Here is a 23,961-nt window from a genome sequence, read left to right on the forward strand (position 1 = left end):
ATTAAGAGAGTTGCAGTATATTGATCATTATTATTTACCACTGTAAAACTAATCGACATGTAACGAAATTTAAAGCAACACATTTATTAGAGCGGATCCAAACAACATATATATAATGTTTGGACTGTGATGAGCCTAAATAAAGCAATACATAGACAATACAATTTATTTATCGAATTATAATGTATCGAGGCAGAACTATTATATATCGTAATACTCATATTAAGATCTTTGGACCTTTTTTGAAAGTATAACAAACTTTTTTCAAACTAGATATGTCACCTTCAAATACGCATGACACAATAAAATTAATGGTTTTGTATGAAAAGAAGAAGAAAAAAAACGTCAACTTTTGAATGGTCAATATATATAGTTATATACCATCTAATTTGAGTAATGTGAATAAGGCTATCTTAGCTTATTTATGGCGTCACCGTCCTTACTATGAATAGTAAAAAAAAGAAGAAGAAAAGTCCTCATATGAATAAGCATGTGGACTTTGAAATTCACTAATCTTACCATGCTAGATTTATAGGTTGTACTTTATTTTAAATGTTAGTCTATAAGGATGGAAGACTCATATTCTAGGACCAATATACAAGTCTTGTTACATAAAATGCATTTAAACCAAAGCAAGTCACCCAAACAGAAATAAATGAATTCCCATCAAAATATCTTTGACAAATTAAAGAGGATTTTCCTATATTCATCATCACAATAAAAGATCTTTTCTACTACAAGAAAAAGTGTTTTCTATTAAAATATTTTTTTTATTTTCAAGACTCGAATACTATTATGTTTAATCATACTATCACTCTTTCCTGCTGCTTCTTTCAATTTATAACAGTTAATATATTACTCCAGTAAAAAGCTTTGTGCGTGATAACTTCAAGTCTTCTTTGGTTCTCCTTAGTAAAAAATAGTTGTAAAAAGCTTTGGGTTTAAAAATGACAATGTTTTTGAATTATTAAGATGATTTTAAATAAATATTTAATAATAATAAATATATTTAGGGATTATACTATATATCTTTCCAACATATATGTATACTTGCAATTGAAGTTCAGTTACATTATTATTATTGTCTAAAATAAACATTGCAGACATGGCACTTCGAAATTTCTCAGTACTTCAAAATAAAAATAATGCAAATATTTTATTCCAGAAAAATGTTACAACCTCATCAAACATGAAAGTAAAGTAAATATTGGCTTACAATACAAGATATAAGTAATACAAAAATAAAAGACGTTACATACTATATATCATCCTGACTTATAATCTAGGGGAATTTATTAAAGTCTAGGATGATTCGACATGTGTGTAGTAATTTGAATAAAATGATTTTACATGTTCACTCGACATGTGTGTATAGGTTTAAAGGTAACCTAGGCGTAGCAACAACATGTAGTGGAGTTTGCATGTATGTTACTGTGCCAGGACTCTCCATCATATCAATATCTTTAACCTCAACACCATTAGGCAGTGACCAAACAAAATGGTGCAACAAATGAGCTAACATAGACGTGACCAAATTAATTGCAAGGTTCATTCCTGGACATATACGTCTACCAGCACCAAATGGCAAAAACCATACGTCTACCAGCACCAAATGGTAAAAACTTATAATCATGTCCCTTCATGTCAACATCCTCTTCCATAAATCTTTCTGGCCAAAATTGCAATGGCTCTTTCCAAATTTTTGGATCACGACCTAACGCCCACACATTAACATGTACAATTGAATCTTTAGGAATTTTGTAACCACCCACTTTGACATCGTTACCTGCCATGTGAGGCAACATTAGGGGAGTTGGAGGGTGCAACCTTAGTGATTCTTTGACTACATGTTGTAGATAGGAGAGATTAGAGATATCGGTTTCGTTTACGATTCGATCTGATCCAATAACTCGATCTAGCTCCTCTTGAACTTTTTGTTGAACTCTTGGATTCCTTACCAGTTCTGCCATAGCCCATTCAACTGTTATGGCTACTGTGTCTGTCCCTGCTTGTACCATATCCTACAAACAAAATAAAATATAATTAAATATAAAAATCGTGTATAAAAGTTAAAATTATATTAACTAGTATATGTATACTTACCCAAAAAAGGCTAATAATAGAGTCATCGCTAAGATCATACTCCTTTTGAAGGGTAAGCAAAGCATCAACAAAATGATGTTTGGTTTCTCCAGATTTTTCTCTAGCAATTGTGTGTTCTTCCATTATAAGTCTTGTAAATTTATTCAAACGTCTATCTTGTGACTCAAGAGCTTCATTGTCATCTTTAAATACCCAACGTAGCCATGGTACAAATTCTCCCAAATTAGGTTTTCCTGAAATTCTTATCCCATCTGTTACAATGGCTTTGAGCTCTTCACCTTGTTCATCAACTTCACCTTTTGAGTTTATAAATCTCTTCCCAAATGTTAGCCTTGTTATGTTGTTGAATGACACTAATCCCAAGTAGCCCCTTAGCGTCATTGTTTCACTATCATTACCTGCTCACCAAAGACAGATTTAGAATTTAAACTCAAAAAAAAATTGTTTAAATGTCGCTCACCAACCATGTGTGTAAATAATTGTATATATTTAATGTATAATTTATGTATATCGACTAAAAGTATAAACAATGAATTTGACCAAGTTTTTGATAAAGATCCCTAAAAAACTCTATGGGTTGAATATGTAGTTCAATATCATTGGAACTTCAACTTTCTAAGCCCTAGTATCATAAAATATTGACTAAAGTATGATGATCAAATAATTAATCACTTTGACTATTGTATTTAATATTATATTATTGTATTGCTTATTAAGAAAGTATGTTTTTAAAAAAAGGGTGTGGTATGGTTCAATTCTATCTCCTATCATGGAATATTAAAGAAAAGACTTTCCCGTTGAACAATATTTAATTTAATAAAATACTTCTTATGAAACTCCATTTAATCATTATTTATATAATTAAAGACCTAATTTCATCAAGGTTTTGAATATTATTCGATCGAAGAAATCATGACAATGATTGGTCTATACTCCCATCATTTTCGTCTACAGTCAGAGTTTTCATTCTTAACCAATTAAATACGTTAAAAAGAAAAGAAATTTTTTATCTATAACTGGACAATATTTTAATGACCAAACTACACAAATATCCGATGTGTATGCCAAAAATGTTGTTTAAACTAGTCATGTGTAACTGTAACCTTTTTATCAATCCTAACTTATTCTGAAGTAAGTAAACATGCAAAAAAAATAAAAATTAAATGGATACATATTAAATAGCGGTGTACATGCTAAATAAAATTAACATACCAGGCTTAGTGGTGTCCTTGAAAATATTTTCAACCATGGCAGTAACTTCAACTTCTCTAATTGGCCTAAGAGCTTCAAGTCTCTTTTGAGTAAAAAGTTCAAGATTACAAAGCTTTCTTACTTTCACATAATGAGGTCCATAATCAGCCCATATCAAATCCATCCCATTTTTACTCACACTATCAAGAGGTTTTGTTCTAAACCTATTGGCCAAATTTTGATCATTATCTTTAAGAACTTCTTTAGCAAGTTCCGCATTATTCACCACCACGTTTAGTTGTGACCCAAGGTAAAAAGAAAAAATTGGCCCATAAATTTGGGCCCATTCAGCAAAGCATCGGAACCTCATCGGCGTTATGCTGAAGAGGTTTCCAATGACTGGCCACGGCCAAGGACCCGGAGGCAGCTTGGCCGTGAGCCGGTTGTAGAGTTTGTAACATAAAAAGATGATAAATACTGATAGAGAGAGTACTAAAGGAAAAGCCATTATGGGAAATAAATTAATATAATTGTGTTTGTGTTTGTGTGATGAAATAAGGCAAGCTAAGCCACCTTTAAATACTATTTTTTCAATTCACTCGTAGAAGAAAAAGTCATATACTTTAATATATTTATATTAGTTTGAGATTTAGATATATACACGGTAGGTGGGGAAGAAAATTATTCTATCAATGAAGATAATACAAGTCCTATTTTTATGACTATAATCTCAATTTTTATTGAGTCTTACATGTAAATATTATTAAAAAGGCGCGGTAATATTTTTTTAAAAAAAGACTAATTAAATTAACATCGTCTGTAACTTAAATCCAATTCTTTGTAAATTTTACTTTTAAGGAATTTGATGGTTTTTATGAAAGAGCCTGTAATGATATCATATTTAATTTACATTATCAAATCACCTTCACATGGATGCATATATATTGTAAGTGTTTTATCGAGGAGAATTTGAATAAACCCCTTGTATCCTTAGGTCCGCGTGCTGATTGTGAATTTTTGATCAACTTGCAGCAAAGAGAGAAAAAAACTGTTTGTTGATTACTATTCCATATTGACATTTGCTTCGTTGATTAGTAAATTCAGTTGACAATTAATAACTTATTGCTAGTGGCATGACTATCTTGATTTTTCAAATCATGCATGTCTAATTGTCTATCCACATTAATGGGGACTCTTTTTTCTCAAAATTTCCATATTTTTTTTTTTGAGATATTGGGTGATTTTTATATTTTAACTCATGGAGTAGTTAAAAATATTTAAGATCACCACTTTAATAATGCATAACATTTGGGAGCTAGTTTTTTATCTATCAAAAAATCACGTTATTTTTACAAAAAAATATATGCCTTGCGACTTTCTTGTAGATGCAAATATTAAATATGCATAAGCTGAGAAAAAACACTTATTATAAACTATTTTTTTATAATTCAAATAGTGTTAAAATTAACATCATAAATACAATGATATTTACAATAGGTTAAAATTCTAGTCATACGCACTTGTTTGAACGACTGAGTATTTTTTGAATATTCTGGAGCTAATTAATGCAAAATTTCTTTGTTGAATTCAAGAAAGAAACATTCAACTAAAATTTTACATGAATTTGCATTTAAATTTTGTCGAAATATACAAATGAGTTTTACGTGAATTTGCATTAAAATTTTGGTTGAAATACACCCTCCGTCTCATATCAATTGATTATTTTCCTTTTTACACGCATATTAAGATATCATAAATAAGAAGACAATATTACTACTTCACCCTTTAAAAAATGGACTTCTTGGGAATTTTACAAACTTTGTGAACACTTTCAAAAAAAATTAATTGCAAGGATAATAAAAGAAAATTTTAATTAATGTTTTCTTGATTGAGTAAGGTGTCACAACTAATATGAGACAACTATTTTTAATAAAATGATCAACTAATATAGGACGGAGAGTATTCAACTGAAATTTACGTAAATTTGCAACAAATTTTTGGTGGGAATATTCCAGAGTTGCAATAGATTGATTAACATCGTAAAACCAATCGACATGTGATTAAAAGTAGAGCAGCCATTGAATTAAGAGTCCTACATCGATCGATCGTGTGAAAAAAGAGTTGAACTTCTAATAAGATGAATTTAGACAATCTTCTCCTTAAACTAAATTTTCGAATAACAATATAAAAGATGATGTATATAATTTATATATCAAATTATAAGGTAACTGACTTTAATTTAAATTGACGCGAAACTATTATTGTATTTCTAACCATATTAAGACTACGATATATTTTTGGACCTTTTAAAAAAAAAAGTATTTTTATGTTTCAAACTAGATATGTCACCTTGAAATAAGCATGACATAACAAAATTCTAGCTTTGTATGAAGAGAAAAAAGTTTAACTTTAGTATGTTATCTAATTTGAGTATGTGAACAAAACTATCTTAGCTCAGAGTGTCTCCGTCTCCTTATCAATAAATCCTCCTGTTTAAGAATACTAATATGATAATATTATATAAGACCTAAGGTTGTATATTGAAGTAGTAGCTAGCTACATTAATTACTAACTTCAACTACGAGATTAGTACAAAAGATATTATTATCTCGGTTTAAAAAAGATTCTAGTTTGACTTGACATAAAGTTTAAGAAAATAAAGTAAAGATTAAAAAATTATGTCAAATGTATCAAAATGCTCTTTAATCTTGTGGTTTAAACATGTCATGTGGAAACTGAAATTAAAGTGCTGCCAAAAAATGAAAGATGTCATTCTTTTTTAAGCAAATAAAAAAAAATAGGTCATTTTTTTTAAATGAATAGAGAATTAAAAATATTTTGTGCGTGTACAATCAAGTACAACATAATTGTGTGAATGAGAAAAAGATGACCTTAAAATTCACTAGCCTTATTATTAATATTAATACGTATCGCAATAAAAGATCCAAGTAAATGCTTCCTATGAAAATATTTTTTCTATTTTAAGGCCTCAATAGTACTAATTAGCAATATATATGTATTAATCATCATAATCCCCAAACCTATGGCGAGCTTGAGCGTGGAGATATATATAACTCCTCATTATAACATAGTCAAAAAAATGAGTTCAAATTTAAAGTTTATGAGTTATTATATCGTTCTTAAATTAACAAAATATTAAATATATTTAGGGTCTATATATATAATCCTTCCATTATGTAGTATTATTTCTTGCAAACTTGCCCTTATATGGGACTCTTGAACAGCTGGTACATTCTTCAAAGAAAAAAAATGTTTTGAAGTTGAGTTAAAAGTATTGTTCAAAATAAATAAATAAATATGTTGGAGACATATACATATTGAAATTTTTCTAGTACTTCAAAATAAAAAATAATGTTAAATTTTATTTGAGAAAGATGTTACAAGGTGAAAGTAAAATAACTTGACAAAAAACATAAGACATAACCAGCGCAAGAATAAAAGATGTTACATACTATATAATCATGTAGTGATTTTACATGTTCATTGAACATGTGTTGTATAAGTGTATAGGTAACCTAGGAGTAGGAACAACATGTAATGGAGTTTGCATGTATGTCACTGTGCCAGGACTCTCCATCATATCAACATCTTCAGCCTTAACACCATTAGGCAGTGACCAAACAAAATGGTGCAACAAATGGGCTAACATAGACGTAACCAAATTAACAGCAAGGTTCATTCCTGGACATATACGTCTACCAGCACCAAATGGTAATAACTTATAGTCATGTCCCTTCATGTCAACATCTTCTTCTATAAATCTTTCTGGCCTAAATTGCAATGGTTCTTTCCATATTTTTGGATCACGACCTAACGCCCAAACATTAACATGTACAATTGAACCTTTTGGAATGTTGTAACCACCCACTTTGACATTGTTACCTGCCATGTGTGGCAACATTAGGGGAGTTGGAGGGTGCATCCTTAGTGATTCTTTGACAACATGTTGTAGATAGGAGAGATTGGAGATATCTGTTTCGTTTACGATTCGATCCGATCCAATAACTCGATCTAGCTCTTCTTGAACCTTTTGTTGAACTCTTGGATTCTTTGCAAGTTCTGTCATAGCCCATTCAACTGTTATAGCTACTGTGTCCATCCCTGCTGCTATCATATCCTACAATAATTGATGATAAGCTCTTATTAATACAAAAGCATGCATAAATATAAATATCAGTATATAAAAGTTAAACTCCGTAAGTACGTACCCAAAAAAGGCTTATAATAGTGTCATCACTAAGATCATACTCCTTTTGAAGGGTAAGCAAAGCATCAACAAAATGATGTTTGGTTTCCCCAGTTATTTTCCTAGCAATTGTGTGTTCTTCCATTATAAGTCTTGTAAATTCATCCAAATGCTTATCTTGTGCCTCAAGAGCTTCATTATCATCTTTAAATACCCAACGTAGCCATGGTACAAATTCTCCCAAATTAGGTTTTCCTGAAATTTTTATCCCATTTGTTACAATGGCTTTCATCTCTTTACCTTGTTCATCAACTTCACCTTTTGAGTTTATGAATCTTTTTCCAAATGTTAGCCTTGTTATGTTGTTGAATGCTACTGATCCCAAGTAGCCCCTTAGCATCATACTTTTACTAACATTGCCTGCACGTGATATAAAAACTTTTAAAGTTCAACATCTAACGTTACGTTTTTAGCTAGCAATTAGTATGCTTAAAATATAAAAGGGTCAGACATACGGAGTATTTGTTGTAGTTTTAGTATTAAATTTACACTAAACTTTAGTATATATTATATTTGTCACCTTTTAAAGTCGTGATCTTATTATTATCCATTTAATTAAAATATTCAGTAGTATACCTACTATGCATGTACTTTTTTATGGTTGTGAAAGCTATATGTGTACTTAATTTAATATCATTTGGAACTTCCACTTTCTAAACATATATAGTATCATAAAATATTAACCAAGGTATGATAATGATCAAATTCTATAATATTCGATTAAGTAAATTCTTTGACTATGAGTTACCTAAAAAATATTGTTAATTTTTTTTATAAAGCGTGTGCTATGGGATTACTTTAAGTCTATCTCCTATATATTTTGACTGGAACAAAAAAAATAGACTTACCCTTGGAAAGTAGTACTTATACGCAACAACCTTAAATATAAAAATGTTAATTGAATTCCATCTAATGATTATTGATACGATTAATGAACTTTAATCACGTATTTTAATATTAATATTTAACTAACGAAATGATAATGATGCTCCTATCGTTTTCGGCTAATGTTGACTAAGTCGAGTTTTCACTCTTAACCCATTATTAACTACGTACATAGAAATGAAAAAAAAGATCTATCGACACCTCATAGCAACATGTGTTGTGTGAAGTGTTATATAGCTAAAGTTTAAGTATATACGACTGAAGTTTAATTATTTTTACCTTGAACTTTTGACATACACATGACTGAAGTTCATACACAATTATATGTTATTGAATTTAATCGTCTTTGTCTAAACTTCAGTCTAAAGTTAATATGCATATATTGTTGAAGTTCAATTAGAAATGCTGGAACTTCAATTTTGTCTTTAACTTTAGTGATATGTAACGTTAGACATATTCATCAAGCCTAACTTATTCTGAAGTAGGTAAAACATGCAAAGTATTTAACAGATTAATTAAATAGACATACCAGGCTTAGTACAGTCCTTGAATATACTTTCAACCATGGCAGTAACTTCATCTTCTCTAATGGGCCTAAGAGCTTCAAGTCTCTTTGTAGTAAAAAGCTCAAGATTACAAACTTTTCTAACTTTCACATAATGAGGCCCATAATCGGCCCATATCAAATCCTTCCCATTTTTACTCACATTTTCAAGAGGTTTTGTCCTAAACCTATTGGCTAAATTTTGATCATTATCTTTAAGTACTTCTTTAGCAAGTTCTGCATTACTCACCACCACGTTTAACTGTGATCCAAGGTAAAAAGAAAAGATGGGCCCATAAATTTGGGCCCATTCGGCAAAACATCGAAACCTCACTGGCGTTATGCCAAAGAGGTTTCCAACAACTGGCCACGGCCAAGGTCCTGGTGGGAGCTTGGCCGTGAGACGGTGGTAGAGTTTGTAGCATAAAAAGATGATAAATATTGATAGGGAGAGTACTAAAGGAAAAGCCATTATGGGAAATTAATGTTGTTGTTTTTATGAAATAAACACAAGCTAAGGCCCCTTTAAATACTACTTTTTTCATTCCCTCAAAGAAGAAAAAGTCCTACTTCAATATATTTAAAGTTCTTTTGAGTTTTAGATATATACACGGTTAGGTGTAAAAAAAAAAAGACTGTCAAATTACAGTATATTTATTATATTAGATAACTTATCTTGTTTTTAAGATTACAATCTCATTTTGTATGAAATATGATTTTTTTTTTTACTTATACTAATTGCATAGGTGTATATAACTTATATAAGCTTACTTCTAAAAGTTTTATGAAAGAGGCAATAATGATATATATTATAATTTACATGATCAATTCTGTTCATATTGATCATATATGATTGTAATCAGTAGCAAGGATTTTTATAAAGATGATTAAAATATAAAGAAGAACAAGTTAAACGGATTCAATATCTATTACATATAAATAAATATAATTTTAAGTTTCTATATACAATGTATTTCTTTTGGCTAATAAATAATGTATAATTCATTATTCCATGTTGACCTTATCTAAGGATTGCTTAATTCTTCTTTGATTCATAATTGTATAGAGAGACGAGAGTTGACAAATTAATATGATTATGCTGTTCCTATCTGCAATAAATTAGCCAACACATTTTTTGGTAATGGGGGATATTTTGTTTATAATAGATATTTATAATTGCTAAATTTCACAAGTTTTGTTAAATTATATTATTACAAATTTAAAAAAATAAAATATATATATATATACTCATTTTTATTTTGTTTATTTTATAAGATTATGTCCTTCATTATCTACTTGAAAACTTTGCATCAACAATCAGCCACATTGTTGTTATCCTTAAAGCCAAAAACTACTTATTAATGCAAATGATTTTTTAATTTAATTTGTCGAACTCAGAGAAAGAAATATTCAACTAAAAATTACAATTAATTCTGAATCTGGAGTATTCAACTAAACTGACTAGAGTAATTCACCTACTACTATAGCTAGCTTGCTTCTGCATTAAATATATGAGAATTAATTGGAGTTGGATATCGAATATCAAATAAGAAATATTCAACAATATACTTAAGAATATTCAAAATATAATTTCAATCTATATATCAAATTCTTAGCTGACATGAGATTGAGACATAATTATTATAATACTCATATTAAGACTAAAATCGATGTATTAAGAAATTATATTTTTTGAAAGTATATTTAGCTTTCAAACAAGATAGACATGTATAAAATAATAGATGACATAACAAAATTATGGATTTACATGAAGAAACTGTCAACCTTTGAATAGTCAGTCAAACATATCTAATTTGAGTAAGGATATATAGTGTGATCAAGGCTTAGCTCACATGGGGTCCTTACTATTTATAGTAAAAAACAAAGTTCTCATGTATACTAAAGAAGAAAATATTTGGTAAAATATAATATATACTTCACTTATATACACAATATATTCATGTTGTTTGTAAGTTTGCTAAAATAATTTATTTTCATATGTTCAAGACTTGATAGATTTGTATAAATAAAAAGTAGCAGTAGATATAGTATAAAGTATAATTAAGGTGTATCGAACTAACCTTGAAACTATCCCATATTATCAAATAAAGATTAAATTATATAAGAGTAGATTATAGTTTACTTTTCTAGAATCCTTACAACTACAACATTAAATGAGACAAAGAAACTAGGTACAAAGGTTAAGTTTATAATAGTATGAATTTTTGGGATAAATGTTTAAGTTTTATATAATATTCAATATCTTTTCTATGATAGAGAAACTTATTGTTATTGATTTTTGAAAAGAAATTGCATTATTGAGAAGGAAAAACTTGAAATAAAACTGGATTTAAGAATGTGACTTAGTAGTGAATAAAGTGATTGAGAATCATGAAGCTCAAGTTTAACTTTCAATAAAGCCAAAAGTTATTTCAACTCATATAATATCATCTAAACCTAAATGACTGTATATTAATAAAAAGTAGTAGATATTACACGAAATATAATTGAGGTGTGTCAAACTAATTAGAGTTATCATTAGCCTAAAATAAAATTAGAGCATATTATAGTTTACTTTTCTAGAATCTTAATTAGTATTACAACATTAAATGAGGCAAAGAAACTTAGGTAGAATGGTTAAATTTACAAATTGGGCCTAATGAGTAAATGGGCAACCAAGTTGAAGGCCTAATTTTATGGGTCATTAAATGCTGCGGACCGTTACGCAGATACATCTTTTCATGACATAATTTTGACCATTTCAAATGTTGACATTATAATAAATGTTTGAATAAATTTGCTAAGTTCAATATCATGACCCATCTAGTTCCAAAATCTAGAAGTAATTTTTAAGCGGCCGTTTGGCACGAGGAGTAAAAATAATGATTTTGAAATAAATTACAAGATTATTTTATTCTGTATTTGATTAGAAGTATTATTAGTCGCGTGAGTATTTTACACAAATAACTCAATAATTTCCACTTGTTAATACATAAAGTCTGATAAGCATATCTTACGTTGGTACGAAAATGGGGTCCCAAATAGAATATCTCAATTCATAAGATAACTTTATTTATCCATCTTCCTACCAAACAACCCCTACATGTTATATAGTACTCCTTCTGTTCCAATTTATGTGACTTACTTTTTTTTTAGTCAGTTCCAAACAGAATGACACATTTCTATATTAAATAACATTTTAACTATAAAATGTCTATTTTACCCTTAATGAAATGATTTACAGCCACACAAATTTCTATCATTCATTTTGGATCATAAGTTTTAAAAGTCTACCTTTCTTTCTTAAACTTCGTGATGAGTCAAACTACCTCACATAAAATGGGACGGAGGGAGTACTTTTTATTTTTATTTTGGTCTTTAGTTTTATTTGTATAATATCAAATTAAAATGAGTTCAAATAAACTATATAATTAGTGAGTATTCATAAGCTTATTTATGCGAATTATCTTCTCTTTAAAAAAGTTTGTATTTAGATATTTACAAAATTTTAGATAGTAATCTAAAGTTTTTTCACGTTTGTTAGAAAGAGTCATCTATGAGAATCAACTGGCAAGAAAGTTATTTTTACGTGTCAAATTACGATTTCAAGTTTGTCAATATAAGAGTACGATATAATTTTCTTTTTATAAGACTATTGGTGTTGATGTTGGAAAAATGTAACGTTAATGTTTGCATGCATCTCTTTTAATTGAAAATTAAAAAAAAATTAGAAGTCTATAATATTGAAATTAGGGTAGCATGTTAGTCAGACTATGCAGGATTAGTGCACGAGTTTACTTTAGTTTTAATCGACTAATTCAAACCTTAAACTTGATCAAATATTAAAATCATGAATTTAATTTAATATCTCCCGACATTTTATAAGTTGTTTATGTAAATATCTATACTTTATATTGAAAGCGCTCCTTAACACAAGGTAACATCATATTTAATAGGGCTCAAATCCAAAACATTCAGTTAAAGAATAATTTATTTATTTTTATCATCATTCTATTACAGTCTTAATTGGATTTATGTGAAAATTATTTTTACATCAATGACCAAAACAACACGCTGGTAGAAAAAATAATGTAATTAATTGGTGAGGTGTAATTATAATCAATTTAGAATAGTCGTTTTTGTTAGGCTATTGACTAGACCAAAATTCACATTGGAAATCTAGAAAAGTAGAAATATTTCAAACTTGAATATGCATACTAATCAAACTCACCTAAATGAAGTTAATCAGATCAAATAAGCCCATGACCTAAATATATTGGACATAAATGGTAATGGGCCTATGGGTCTGAACTAAGTCCATTCTTCTTTTTTGGGTTTGGACCCATTGGGCTTATCACTTGACTAAAACATCAAGATTGCAAACACCAACCTGATGGATAACTAATCTAATACAGTACACTTATGATTGAGCAATAACGCAAATAAAATCAGACTGAAATAACCTATCTATTTGGGATGATTTGCACAAATAGACGAGCAATAGCGCAAATAAGATCAGACTGAAATAACCTATCTATCTAGAATGATTTCCACTTTTTTATTTTATTTTTTGCCCGTGTATACATTTAAATTAACTTTAGAGATACAATGCATAATATTAATCTTGAAAAAGTTTAACTTCAGATATAATATCTAAAATTTTATATGATCGAAATTCAGACAGCTTTAACATAGGCGGATGTGGACACAAAAATAATAGATTCAAGTGCTCCTGAGTCAAGAGATTCTTCTCCCTAAGTAGCATTCTTGTAGGTACAAAAGGAATTCTCCTAAAGATAAAGCTAAAAGCAATCTCTACGTTCGTGAAATGATTCACATATGGGAATCTTAAGTGAGTAGACATCTCCCCTCCTTCCCTTTCTCTTGGACATCTCACTTGTAATTACAAGCTACCATGAAAATTTTACTTCATTTAGGGTCACCATTTAAATTGTACTTGTGTTGTTTAATTGTTCACAAATTTCGCTATACTTGATACTATCTTCGTTCTACCTATCTTGTTAACTTGTTCACAAGTCCTGTCGGATAAGCAAAACTTGTATTGGGTATATATTTGCACAAATTCTTTAAAATAAAAATGTAATAGCATCTTAAACAAGAACACCCCATGATTTTTTTGGGTCAATATATATCATTATTCTTGGTAATATATTTGCTTGTTATAAGATTACATTTTTACTTGCTTAGTCTCTGTTGAAAAAACCTACAAAAATGGTATGTATAAGAAACGGGACGCAAAATATGAAGGAATAAACTAACAAAACGAAAAAAGCCAAAGATGATACAACACTTGAACAATTTACAAGGCGATATTTGTCCTTAATACAAAATGCATTATCAAACAACTTAAAACAACACCATTTAATTGCAAGAGAATATAAAAAGTTTCTGATATGAATTTAAAACAAACATTAAATACCCAAAATGCCCCCAACAAACTCATTAAGTACCCAAGAATTCAAGACTTGAAACAAAAAGAAGCAAACAAGATTGTTACATATCCATTGGCACACGTTTATACAAGTGTGCAGGCAATCTTGGAGTAGGAATAGCTTGTATTGGATTTTTCATGTAAGTAACTGTTCCGGGGTTCTCCGTCAAGTCGATATCCTCCGGGCTAACACCCGGGGGCGGAGACCATGTAAAATGATGCAACAAATGACCCAACATAGAAGTGACCAAGTTGATAGCAAGTTGTGCACCAGGGCAAACACGCCTTCCTGCACCAAATGGTAGTAGCCGATAGTCGTGTCCCTTCATGTCAACGTCTTCCTCAAGGAAGCGTTCTGGTCTGAACTCCAATGGGTCCTTCCACACTGCTGGATCACGAGCCACAGCCCAAACATTCACGTGCACAATGGCTCCCTTAGGAATGTCATAACCGCCGATTTTGACACTGGCACTGGCCTTATGTGGAAGCATTAGGGGAGTTGGTGGGTGCAACCTTAGAGCCTCTTTGGCTACACATTGAAGGTAAGGAAGTCCAGAGAAATCAGTTTCTGACATGATTCGGTCCGATCCAATTACCCTGTCAAGCTCTTCTTGAGCCTTTTGTTGCACCCTTGGGTTCCTAACTAGCTCTGCCATTGCCCATTCTACGGTTATGGTTGTTGTGTCCATTCCTGCTGTAATCATATCCTGCACAATTTCATGTACAAACATTTAATATGAATGAGAATGATTGATTCAATTTGTATGATTATGCAAAAACTAAATGCTAGACAGTTCATTGAGTCCTATATTCTAAACATTGATTTGCTGCACTTGAGCCAAAGGTCCTTAAGAAACAACCTCTCTACCTTCATGAGGTAGGGGTATGGTCTACCGTTCCCAAACCCCACTGGGTATGTTGTTGATGTTGAAACCACATCAACATAAATATCAATCATCATACCCAAAATCCTAACCTTTTCAAATCCTTGGACCAACATAATATACAATATCCTTCCAAAGTTCTTGTTCTAATGTCCAAATATGGTTCGTTCTTACTCATATCATAGACACATCAATGTACTTGTATTCTTGGTATACATACATACATTTTCAAATTGTTCATTCTTAGACATATCACAGACACATTTTCCAAAGATGGTTCATTCTTTATCATGTCATAGACAAATTATCATTGCATACTCTGCACACATATGCACATTTTCATATTGTTAGTTCTTGATCATGTCATAGACATACTTTCAAATATGGATCCTTCTTTATCATGTCACAGACACATAATGTACTTGCATACTCAATATACATATAGCATTTTCATAGTGTTAGTTCTCTATCATGTCAGAGATTCATTCTCAAAAGATGGTTCGTTCTTTATCAGGTCACAGACGTATAAATGTACTTGCATAGTCTCTGTCCGAAACTAAGTTATAGCCCCAATTATAGTTATTTAACCAATTGAAGCTAACCTTGTGACTTTATAGGATGAAACATTAGCTCTTTTACCAGATAAACAGACTGACATACACACGTACAAGATACAAGTTGTACTTACCCAGAGGAGGCCGATAACAGTGTCATCACTAAGATCATACTGCTTCTGAAGAGTAAGCAAGGCATCAACGAAATGCTGCTTAGTATCACCAGTTTGTTTGCGAGCCAAAGTGTGTTCGTCCATGATAATTCTTGTTAACCGATCTCTACGTTCAGAGTGTTTGACGAGTGCCTCGTTTTCCATTGAGAAAAACCAACGGAGCCATGGAACATACTCTGCCAAGGGAAGTTTTCCACCGATTTTGATGCCATTAGATACAATGCCCTTAAATTCTTGGCCTTGTTCATCAATCTCACCTGCTGCATTCATGAATCTTTTACCAAAAGTTAGCCTTGTAATGTTGTTGAATGCTACTGATCCTAAGTACTCTCTCATCAACAGGCTTTTACCAGTATTATCTGCAGATTATTAAGCATTATATATAGTTAGCACATGAATAGATTGGACATAGCTTTGCATATAAAAGTCCAAACGACAAGCTGTTTGAACCATTACTCAAGGAGCTTTAATTTGATATAAAATGCATATAACTAAAACAACATTTTATAACGTATCATATGAATCTAGCTTCAAAATTAGTATATGAGATAAAATAAAATTAACATACCAGGCTTAGTAGAGTCATTGAAAATATTTTCCACCATGGCAGTAACTTCTTCTTCTCTGATAGGTCTAAGAGATTCAAGTCTTTTTGGAGTAAAAAGTTCAAGATTACAAAGCTTTCTTACTTTCACATAATGAGGCCCATAATCTGCCCAAATCAAATCCATCCCATTTCTACTCAAATTATTAGCAGGTCTAGTTCTAAATCGATCTGCTAAATTCTGATCATTTTCTTTCAATACTTGTTTAGCTAATTCAGCTGTTGTTACCACAACGTTTAGCTGTGAACCAAAGTATACTGAGAAAATTGGGCCGTAAGTTTGGGCCCAATCGGCGAAGCATCGGAATCTCACTGGTTTTATGTCGTACAGGTTTCCGACCACCGGTAACGGCCGTGGACCTGGTGGTAATTTGAATCGGAGACGGTGGTAGAGTTTATGAGCTACGAAAATTAGGGCTATTGAAGTTAGAATTAAAAATAAAGCCATTGATGGGAGATTTGTTTTTTTAATGTTTTTCTTTGAGAGTTATTTATACAAGTATGATTTGCGTTCGGAGTTTTGGTAGTAGGTGAAAGAAAATTCAAAGAAGAGGTAGTTGGGACTTGGGACTGAAAATGTTGGTAAATTTCTCAATCACGTGGCTGGTTTTAGACCTATAATAATAATAAAAAATGATAATAATAGAAATTATAATATAATGTGATAATCTAAACATATAGTAATAAATAATAGAAGATGATAATGGAATTTAAAATAAAACACTTTGTACCTATTATTCTTCTACCTAATACACCACCTTGATAATTTGAAACTGTGTTATGTCTTATCTAATCACCTATTTCAAATATATTTTTCGATCTATTTCTACCTTTCTTTGTACTTGTGATATCCAACATGTTGTACCTCTTTATTGACACATCTTCTCTTCATATATCTAAACTCCAAATCATTTTAGTCTTACTTTTCTCTCATATTGTCCTCTCACTTATAATATATTGAGATAAAAGAAAATATTATTTTTTTAATTAAAATGAAGTCATGAGGTTAAAAGGAACTAGATCTAAGGAATCTGAAAACAAAAATTTGAAAAAGAGTCACTAGTGAAATTAACGTTTAATTGGACACCTTTATCGTTGACTTACATGATTAGATTACAGTCTCCCCCTTATAATTGTATACTCTTTGGGAAGTTTTACAAGTTCAATGCAACTTTTGTTCATTTCATAATTTGTTGTACCATCCATTAATATGAAAAGTAGTGATTTATTTAACTTGATCCTTATATTAAAATTAAATATTCACCAACCAAACAAGCTACACATAATTATTGCTATAATAATAAAGATGATGGATGCTGCCAAACCAGGGGCGGCTCAACATAATTTGTTGCCTAAAGCGAAATTTTTTATTAGAGGCCTTAAAATCTATATAAATTTTATCTATATCTATTTATTTTTCTAAATTTTCTAGATGTAAATTACTACTTAATATCTTTTATATAAATGATTTTTTCAAACTACTTTTTTTTAATTATTAGTTTAAGTTAAGATTTTATTCAATTCAGCATTGAAAAACATCCTTTTATTGAGACAATTATTATATGAATTATTAACACAATTTTATAAGTAATAAGTTGATAAACTTTAAAGATAAGAGTTAGAATCATAGAATCTGATTCAAAAAGTTGATAACATGGTATCCTACTTTAATATGAAAATTAACAAATAAATTTTTTTAAAAATTGTAATGCACTTTGTTCAACACTTTTCGACTATTGATTCATATTTTTGAAAGTGTATTACTCTAACTATCAAAGATTTGAAGAAATAGAGTGCAAAAAGAGTTACAAAGGATAAATAATATGAGTGTTAACGAAGAAAATATAAGAATCCAAAACAATGTTTCCTTAATTTCTTCTATTTAACTGGGGTTAAGATACATAATTTTTTATTTATAAAAATTTGAGGCCCCCAAAAATTGGGGGCCTAAGGCCAATGCCTAAAATTTTATAGGCAAGAGCCGGCCCTGTGCCAAACAAATGTTTGCAGTACTAATAATTCTTTATATAAATTCTCTTATTATATAAGAGGGAGTTTGCACAAGGCAAGCTCCTCCCCGTCAACATGCCTGCCTGGCATTGGGGTAGTATTGGTATTTTGTAATTATTTTGCTACTAATTTATTGTACTTTATTCTATTGACCTACTTTTTTCAAATTAGACAAAACAATCGTACTACTATTTTGTTCCATTATATATTATATAACATGTGTTTAATTTTGAAGAGGTTGCTGGCATGCATCATTGCATAGTAACCGGAAGATTTGAAGTAATTTATATTTATGTTAGCACTAACTAATTATTATATGCAAAAATTTCAATAATAGAATAAATTTTATCCACAGTAATCAAAAAAAAAAAACAACCCCAAAGTGAGTAAAAAATCAATTTATCACACAAATTTCCACAAAGTTATTTGAAGTTTAATAAAGAAATATTCTTCAAAAGTATTTTTTTTTATAAAAACAATAAAAGAAATGTAAAAGACTAGCCTAATGAAATATTTTAAAGTGCAATCAAAATTTAAATTATTCGAATTTTTAAGAATGAGTTATATATGATATACTTAAATAATATTTAAATTAGACAAACAAATTAAAATAGAGAAAATATTTTTATACTCATAAAATTTTAAAGACTTAAATAGTATTTTTTATTAATACCTCAAAATAACTAAGTTTATACTTAAGAGGCAACTTGGTTAAGAGACAAACTATATATAGAAATTCTAATTTAAAAATTAGTGTTGCGAATTAGTAATGCAACAACACAAAAAATTTCACATAATTTATGAGAAAAATAACCAAATGTTCTATGAATTAACAATGATTTTTATGTATGTTGATTAAGTTTTAAGTGAAGAAAATAAAATACACTAATTTTTAACATTGCTCTTCAATTTTTTTAGAAAATAAAGGACAGTGTCCACTCACATAAGATTTTAGAGAAAGAAGAGCGAGATGATTTACTACTATCACAAATATTTATGATTTATTTAAAATAAAAAAATTAAAATTATTTAATCAAAATTATTATAAATTAATAATATTTATCAAGTATTCATTTCACAGTTAGTATGAACGTTTACTGTCATATAAATATATACAACTTATTTAAATTTAAAATCATTTGAATATCAATTAAAAATTAATTTATGAATAAATATTGGACCCGTGCAGTGCAGAGGCTCTTCATCACTAGTACTATCATAAATGAGATATCTCTACAGTACTTTCTGGACACTCTCCTTCGACGTAGCTTCTTCTCTATCATCAATCAAAACTAATTGTGAAACTAATATGAATATTTTGCCATATACATCAATATTAACTGATTTATAGTGTTATGCGTTTTAAAAATTATTTAGGAAATGAATAATTAGTATGATAAAAAAAATAATATGCTAAAAGTGACAATACAAGGAAAAGTGATATTTTTCTAATAATAGACAAATAAAAATGAAAGTAGAGAATACATTTTTCTATTAATATATGCTAAAAATGACCAAGTAAAAAAAAAATTAAATTATAATAGACAAATAAAAATAAACAGAGCACTAGGTATAAATGCACAATAAATTGTGAGATCCAAAATTCATGCGGAAGAATTAATTGGACATCTAATTTTAGGAGTAAATTAACTCACGAATAATAAGTTGTTGGATTACTCAATGTTTTTTATAACAAATATTCAATGTTATAAGTTGAAAATATTACTACTGTAACTTTACATCTTGATTTATAAAACTTTTGGCCAAAGAATTGTCTTCAATTTTGGCCTACCTTGATAACATGGTGCTAAATATTTCAACTTCTTGTTGTGCATATTGCTTCTGCTTATTCTTCAGTTCCTTGTACATCATCTTCACATCTCTGGAAAAATTAAATGTTAAATTTTGAGGGGATAATGAAGAAAACATTGCAAGAAATCGAATAATTAACATATGTATGTGGTACACTATGTTGCTTAGACTAAAAAAATGTTGAACATGTGTTGGATCTTCCAAAATTACAATATTTTTAGAGGATTTGATGATATTTTTAAAGAGTTCGAACAACAACATAGGTGGTAGGTATATGGTGTACCGGTTGTTTGGATCAACTTCAAGTGCTTTCTTAATATCAATTTCAGCCCTTTCCAGTTCATTGATTCTTAGATATGCTTGAGCCCTTCTGAATAGAGCTTTGACATTACAAGGATCATACTCTATAACCTGTTTCCACATTATATAACGAGAGATTTATTAGATAAAAAATACTTTCAATAGTTAGAGCTATCAATATGGACTTGACAATGCTAAACAGGCCCAACTCAACTCATGATTTGATTGAGTTAGACTAGAACATTTGGAGCCCATATAAAAGCGAGACATTTTTTAGCCCGGCCCAAATACACCCATAGTGAACCTTAATCATAAGTGTGACTTAAAAGTGAAGAGGAAACAGGGTAAGTAATAAACCTTGCTACATAGTTTTGAGGCTTCTTGATGCTCTCCCATCTTCAACTTGCAAGCAGCATTGTTCAAATAACACGATAATCGCAAAGTATTTGCTCGACACTTCTCATCATTATTGAACGAGTGATCGAATTGGATGAATTTCGAGGCCTGGAATTCACAATACTTACACTTCAGCTTACAGAAATAACATTAGTCGTTCCTAACTTGTTTGAGACTGAGACGTATAGTTATTGTTATATGCAAATCTAAACAAAAAAAAACAAGAATGAAAAGCTATTACATTCCTTCTCATACTTCATTGAGGCACATTGATACTTCCCATCTTTGAATAGTACATTTCCCTCATTCTTGATTTTATCACATGCTTCAATTTTCTCTTTTGTGTCCATTTTCCAAAATGGTTTCTCCTGTATGAATAGAAAAAAATAGTTTATTTTTAAAAAACATTAATTTGATAACTCTGAAACTAGAATTAATTCCTTGTTTTAAAAAAAAAGACCTTGTTGAAATCAACCAATTTGATCTCATAAAACATAGAGTCTGAGTTGATTGTCACTATTGCTTCTTCTCCTTTTTTCATAGTCATGATAGCTCTATCTAAATTTTCATTTAATTGACCTGCATTGATTAACATAACAATGACAAAGTTAGGATTTTCATTGAAAAGATTCAGATGAACCTCTTGAGCCCCCTAACTTCGGCACTATCCGCATGCAATCTGGTCCAAACAACATCGTTATAATTTTTGTTTAAATGATAAAAGTTTACCTTCTAAACATACATATTCAAAAGGTTCTTCATCAGATCCCTTTCTTTCAAATATAGTCCCATCTTGTAGCTTTCCAATATAGATCACTTAAAAAACATAAAATATCCAAACTTTAATCTTCTTGATTTTATAAATTTATTGAACAAAAACATTTGTGAAAATTAATTACCTTTTGCAAGGGATCCTTCATTAGGATGATCATAACCTTCACCAGCCTTAATTAACTTCTTAAGAACTTTGTTATCTCCAATAACATCAACAACACTTTTCCATGAAATCAACTCAAGATGAATTATCAAATTGGAATTTGATGATTGCAATATTCCAATTCCATCACCATCAAAACTTGAATTTCCAAAATAATCTTCAAAATGATTAGACAAAATTTAATCAAATATCTTTCTTTTTTTTGGCTTATGAATATTAATACTAACTTCTTGTTGTGTTTATAAAACTTACAAGCTGGTTTCACAGTTAATTCAACTATTTCTCCTTTTCTCATTGTCTTTAGAGATTTCTTCATGGCTGGATATAAATGACCTAATAAAGGTGAAAATTGTATTAGTAATAATGTTGTCGCGCCCATGTCAGGTCCAAAAATGCACAAATCCGACAAAGACAAATAATATTTTTAAAGAGACCGAGCAACATAAGTTTTAGAATGTAAAAAGTAGATGTATTTACCTTCCATTAAAGAAAACTCAACAGCATCATCATATTGTGATAGAATAATTCCATCTGCAGAGCTTGCTACATACTTCACTGTCCAATAAAAAAGAGGTAATAGAAATTTAAAAAAAAACACATAAAGAAAACTTAAGTTTTTGGATTGAGTCGTACTATAATTGTTTCATAATAAGTGAAATAATTAAGACAAGATGTTACCTAGTACTTCATCTACATCTCTAGGTGTTGCCCATCCTTGACCTTCTTTAATTATTTTTTTCAATATTCCTCCATCTCCACTAATATCTCTAATTGAATTCCAAGAAATTAATTCTATTTCAAAAATAAGTGTTGAATTTGGAGGAATTAAAGGGGGTGAACCAATTTCTCCATAAGCCAAATTTGGTGGAATTGTGAATATTGCTCTTTCACTCTTTTTCATTGTTGCAATTCCTTCATCCCATCCTTTAATAACTTCACCTGAAAATTGAAATGAACAATGCCACCTTTTGTATCAGAAAAGTGATTTTTTCTGATGATTTTATTCACCTATTTTCAATATTTCATTGACCTTTTAAGTAATGAACTCTTAAATTATACGGATAATTTTAAAAGTTCATTAAACTACCAATATATATAACTTAAATAATTTGAAAAAATGGTAAACAAGTATTTGAATAATGTAAAAAAAAAAAAAAACAGAATAATACCTTGACCTAGCTTGAATGTAAAAGGCTTTCCTCTATCATAGCTTGAGTCAAAAAATTCTCCATCTTGAAGTTTCACTCTGTAATGAACTAAAATACCCAAAAATGATAAACAAAAAACTCAAGAAAAAAAAGTAATTAATTAAACAAAAAAAGCATTCCTGGGATTTCAACAACAATAACATATGACACAGTGTAGTCTCACAAACTGGGGTATGAAGAGGGTAGAATAGAGTGTTTGCATACCTTACTCCTATTTCTAGAAAGGACGTTTCCAATAGACAATCAACTCAAGAAAAATTAGTTCAAAGTAGTCCAAAAAAATAAGTATGTACAAAAGTGAAAGCATAATAAAACATTTTGATTAGTAACTATATCAATAAAATAAGGGAAAAGGGCCTGATATACCCCTCAACTTTGTCATTTGGAGCTGATATGCCCCTCGTTATGAAAGTGGCTCATATATACCCTTACCGTTATACAAACGGCTCACATATACCCCTACCGTTACAAAATGAGCTCACATATACCCTTCATTTAACGGAAGTGAAAAAGTTAGTTTTAAATTTATATTTTTGACTTTTAATTTTCTTAAAAATTATTTAGGGGTATATATATTCTTCTAGCAAAGTTCAAGGTATATTTTAATCTTTTTCATACATAAATTATTTTTTGACTTCTTT

The 23,961-nt window shown here is 29.8% G+C and overlaps 4 protein-coding genes across 7 annotated transcripts in view; all 4 read right to left on the minus strand.

The window, feature by feature from the left end:
* The window catches only part of LOC102578406 (cytochrome P450 98A3-like), a 20,470-nt gene extending 16,620 nt beyond the window's left edge, over positions 1-3,850 (minus strand). The window contains exons 1-4 of one of the 3 annotated variants that reach the window (XM_015304090.1): positions 3,316-3,849; positions 2,104-2,501; positions 1,624-2,021; positions 1,138-1,592 (exon numbers count right to left, since the gene is read on the minus strand). In XM_015304090.1, the coding sequence (XP_015159576.1) occupies positions 1,355-1,592; positions 1,624-2,021; positions 2,104-2,501; positions 3,316-3,802 (1,521 nt within the window). In that variant the 5' untranslated portion in view covers positions 3,803-3,849 and the 3' untranslated portion in view covers positions 1,138-1,354. The other 2 variants (XM_015304088.1, XM_015304089.1) reach the window with 2 other exon arrangements.
* A 2,830-nt stretch (positions 3,851-6,680) lies between these two features.
* LOC102606401 (cytochrome P450 98A2-like) lies at positions 6,681-9,470 on the minus strand. Its single transcript, XM_006364713.2, has 3 exons — positions 8,976-9,470; positions 7,524-7,921; positions 6,681-7,432 (listed from the first exon to the last, which is right to left on the minus strand). Exons 1-3 carry the CDS (start codon positions 9,460-9,462, stop codon positions 6,788-6,790), a joined length of 1,530 nt encoding a protein of 509 aa, XP_006364775.1. The 5' UTR covers positions 9,463-9,470; the 3' UTR covers positions 6,681-6,787.
* Positions 9,471-14,271: 4,801 nt separating this feature from the next.
* On the minus strand, positions 14,272-17,181 carry LOC102578747 (cytochrome P450 98A2-like). Its single transcript, XM_006364715.2, has 3 exons — positions 16,622-17,181; positions 16,015-16,412; positions 14,272-15,149 (listed from the first exon to the last, which is right to left on the minus strand). Exons 1-3 carry the CDS (start codon positions 17,103-17,105, stop codon positions 14,505-14,507), a joined length of 1,527 nt encoding a protein of 508 aa, XP_006364777.1. The 5' UTR covers positions 17,106-17,181; the 3' UTR covers positions 14,272-14,504.
* A 3,137-nt stretch (positions 17,182-20,318) lies between these two features.
* Positions 20,319-23,961, minus strand: part of LOC102586460 (70 kDa peptidyl-prolyl isomerase-like) — a 4,748-nt gene continuing 1,105 nt past the window's right edge. The window contains exons 2-12 of one of the 2 annotated variants that reach the window (XM_015304077.1): positions 23,282-23,368; positions 22,791-23,051; positions 22,590-22,667; positions 22,365-22,445; positions 22,075-22,269; positions 21,905-21,991; positions 21,636-21,754; positions 21,421-21,543; positions 21,137-21,283; positions 20,763-20,890; positions 20,319-20,549 (exon numbers count right to left, since the gene is read on the minus strand). In XM_015304077.1, coding sequence (XP_015159563.1) covers positions 20,456-20,549; positions 20,763-20,890; positions 21,137-21,283; positions 21,421-21,543; positions 21,636-21,754; positions 21,905-21,991; positions 22,075-22,269; positions 22,365-22,445; positions 22,590-22,667; positions 22,791-23,051; positions 23,282-23,368 — 1,400 coding nt within the window. In that variant the 3' untranslated portion in view covers positions 20,319-20,455. The remainder of the gene's footprint in view (positions 20,550-20,762; positions 20,891-21,136; positions 21,284-21,420; positions 21,544-21,635; positions 21,755-21,904; positions 21,992-22,074; positions 22,270-22,364; positions 22,446-22,589; positions 22,668-22,790; positions 23,052-23,281; positions 23,369-23,961) is intronic. The other variant, XM_015304078.1, reaches the window with a different exon arrangement.

This window comes from Solanum tuberosum, unplaced genomic scaffold (assembly GCF_000226075.1).
Source record: "Solanum tuberosum cultivar DM 1-3 516 R44 unplaced genomic scaffold, SolTub_3.0 scf00506, whole genome shotgun sequence".
Taxonomy (NCBI): domain Eukaryota; kingdom Viridiplantae; phylum Streptophyta; class Magnoliopsida; order Solanales; family Solanaceae; genus Solanum; species Solanum tuberosum.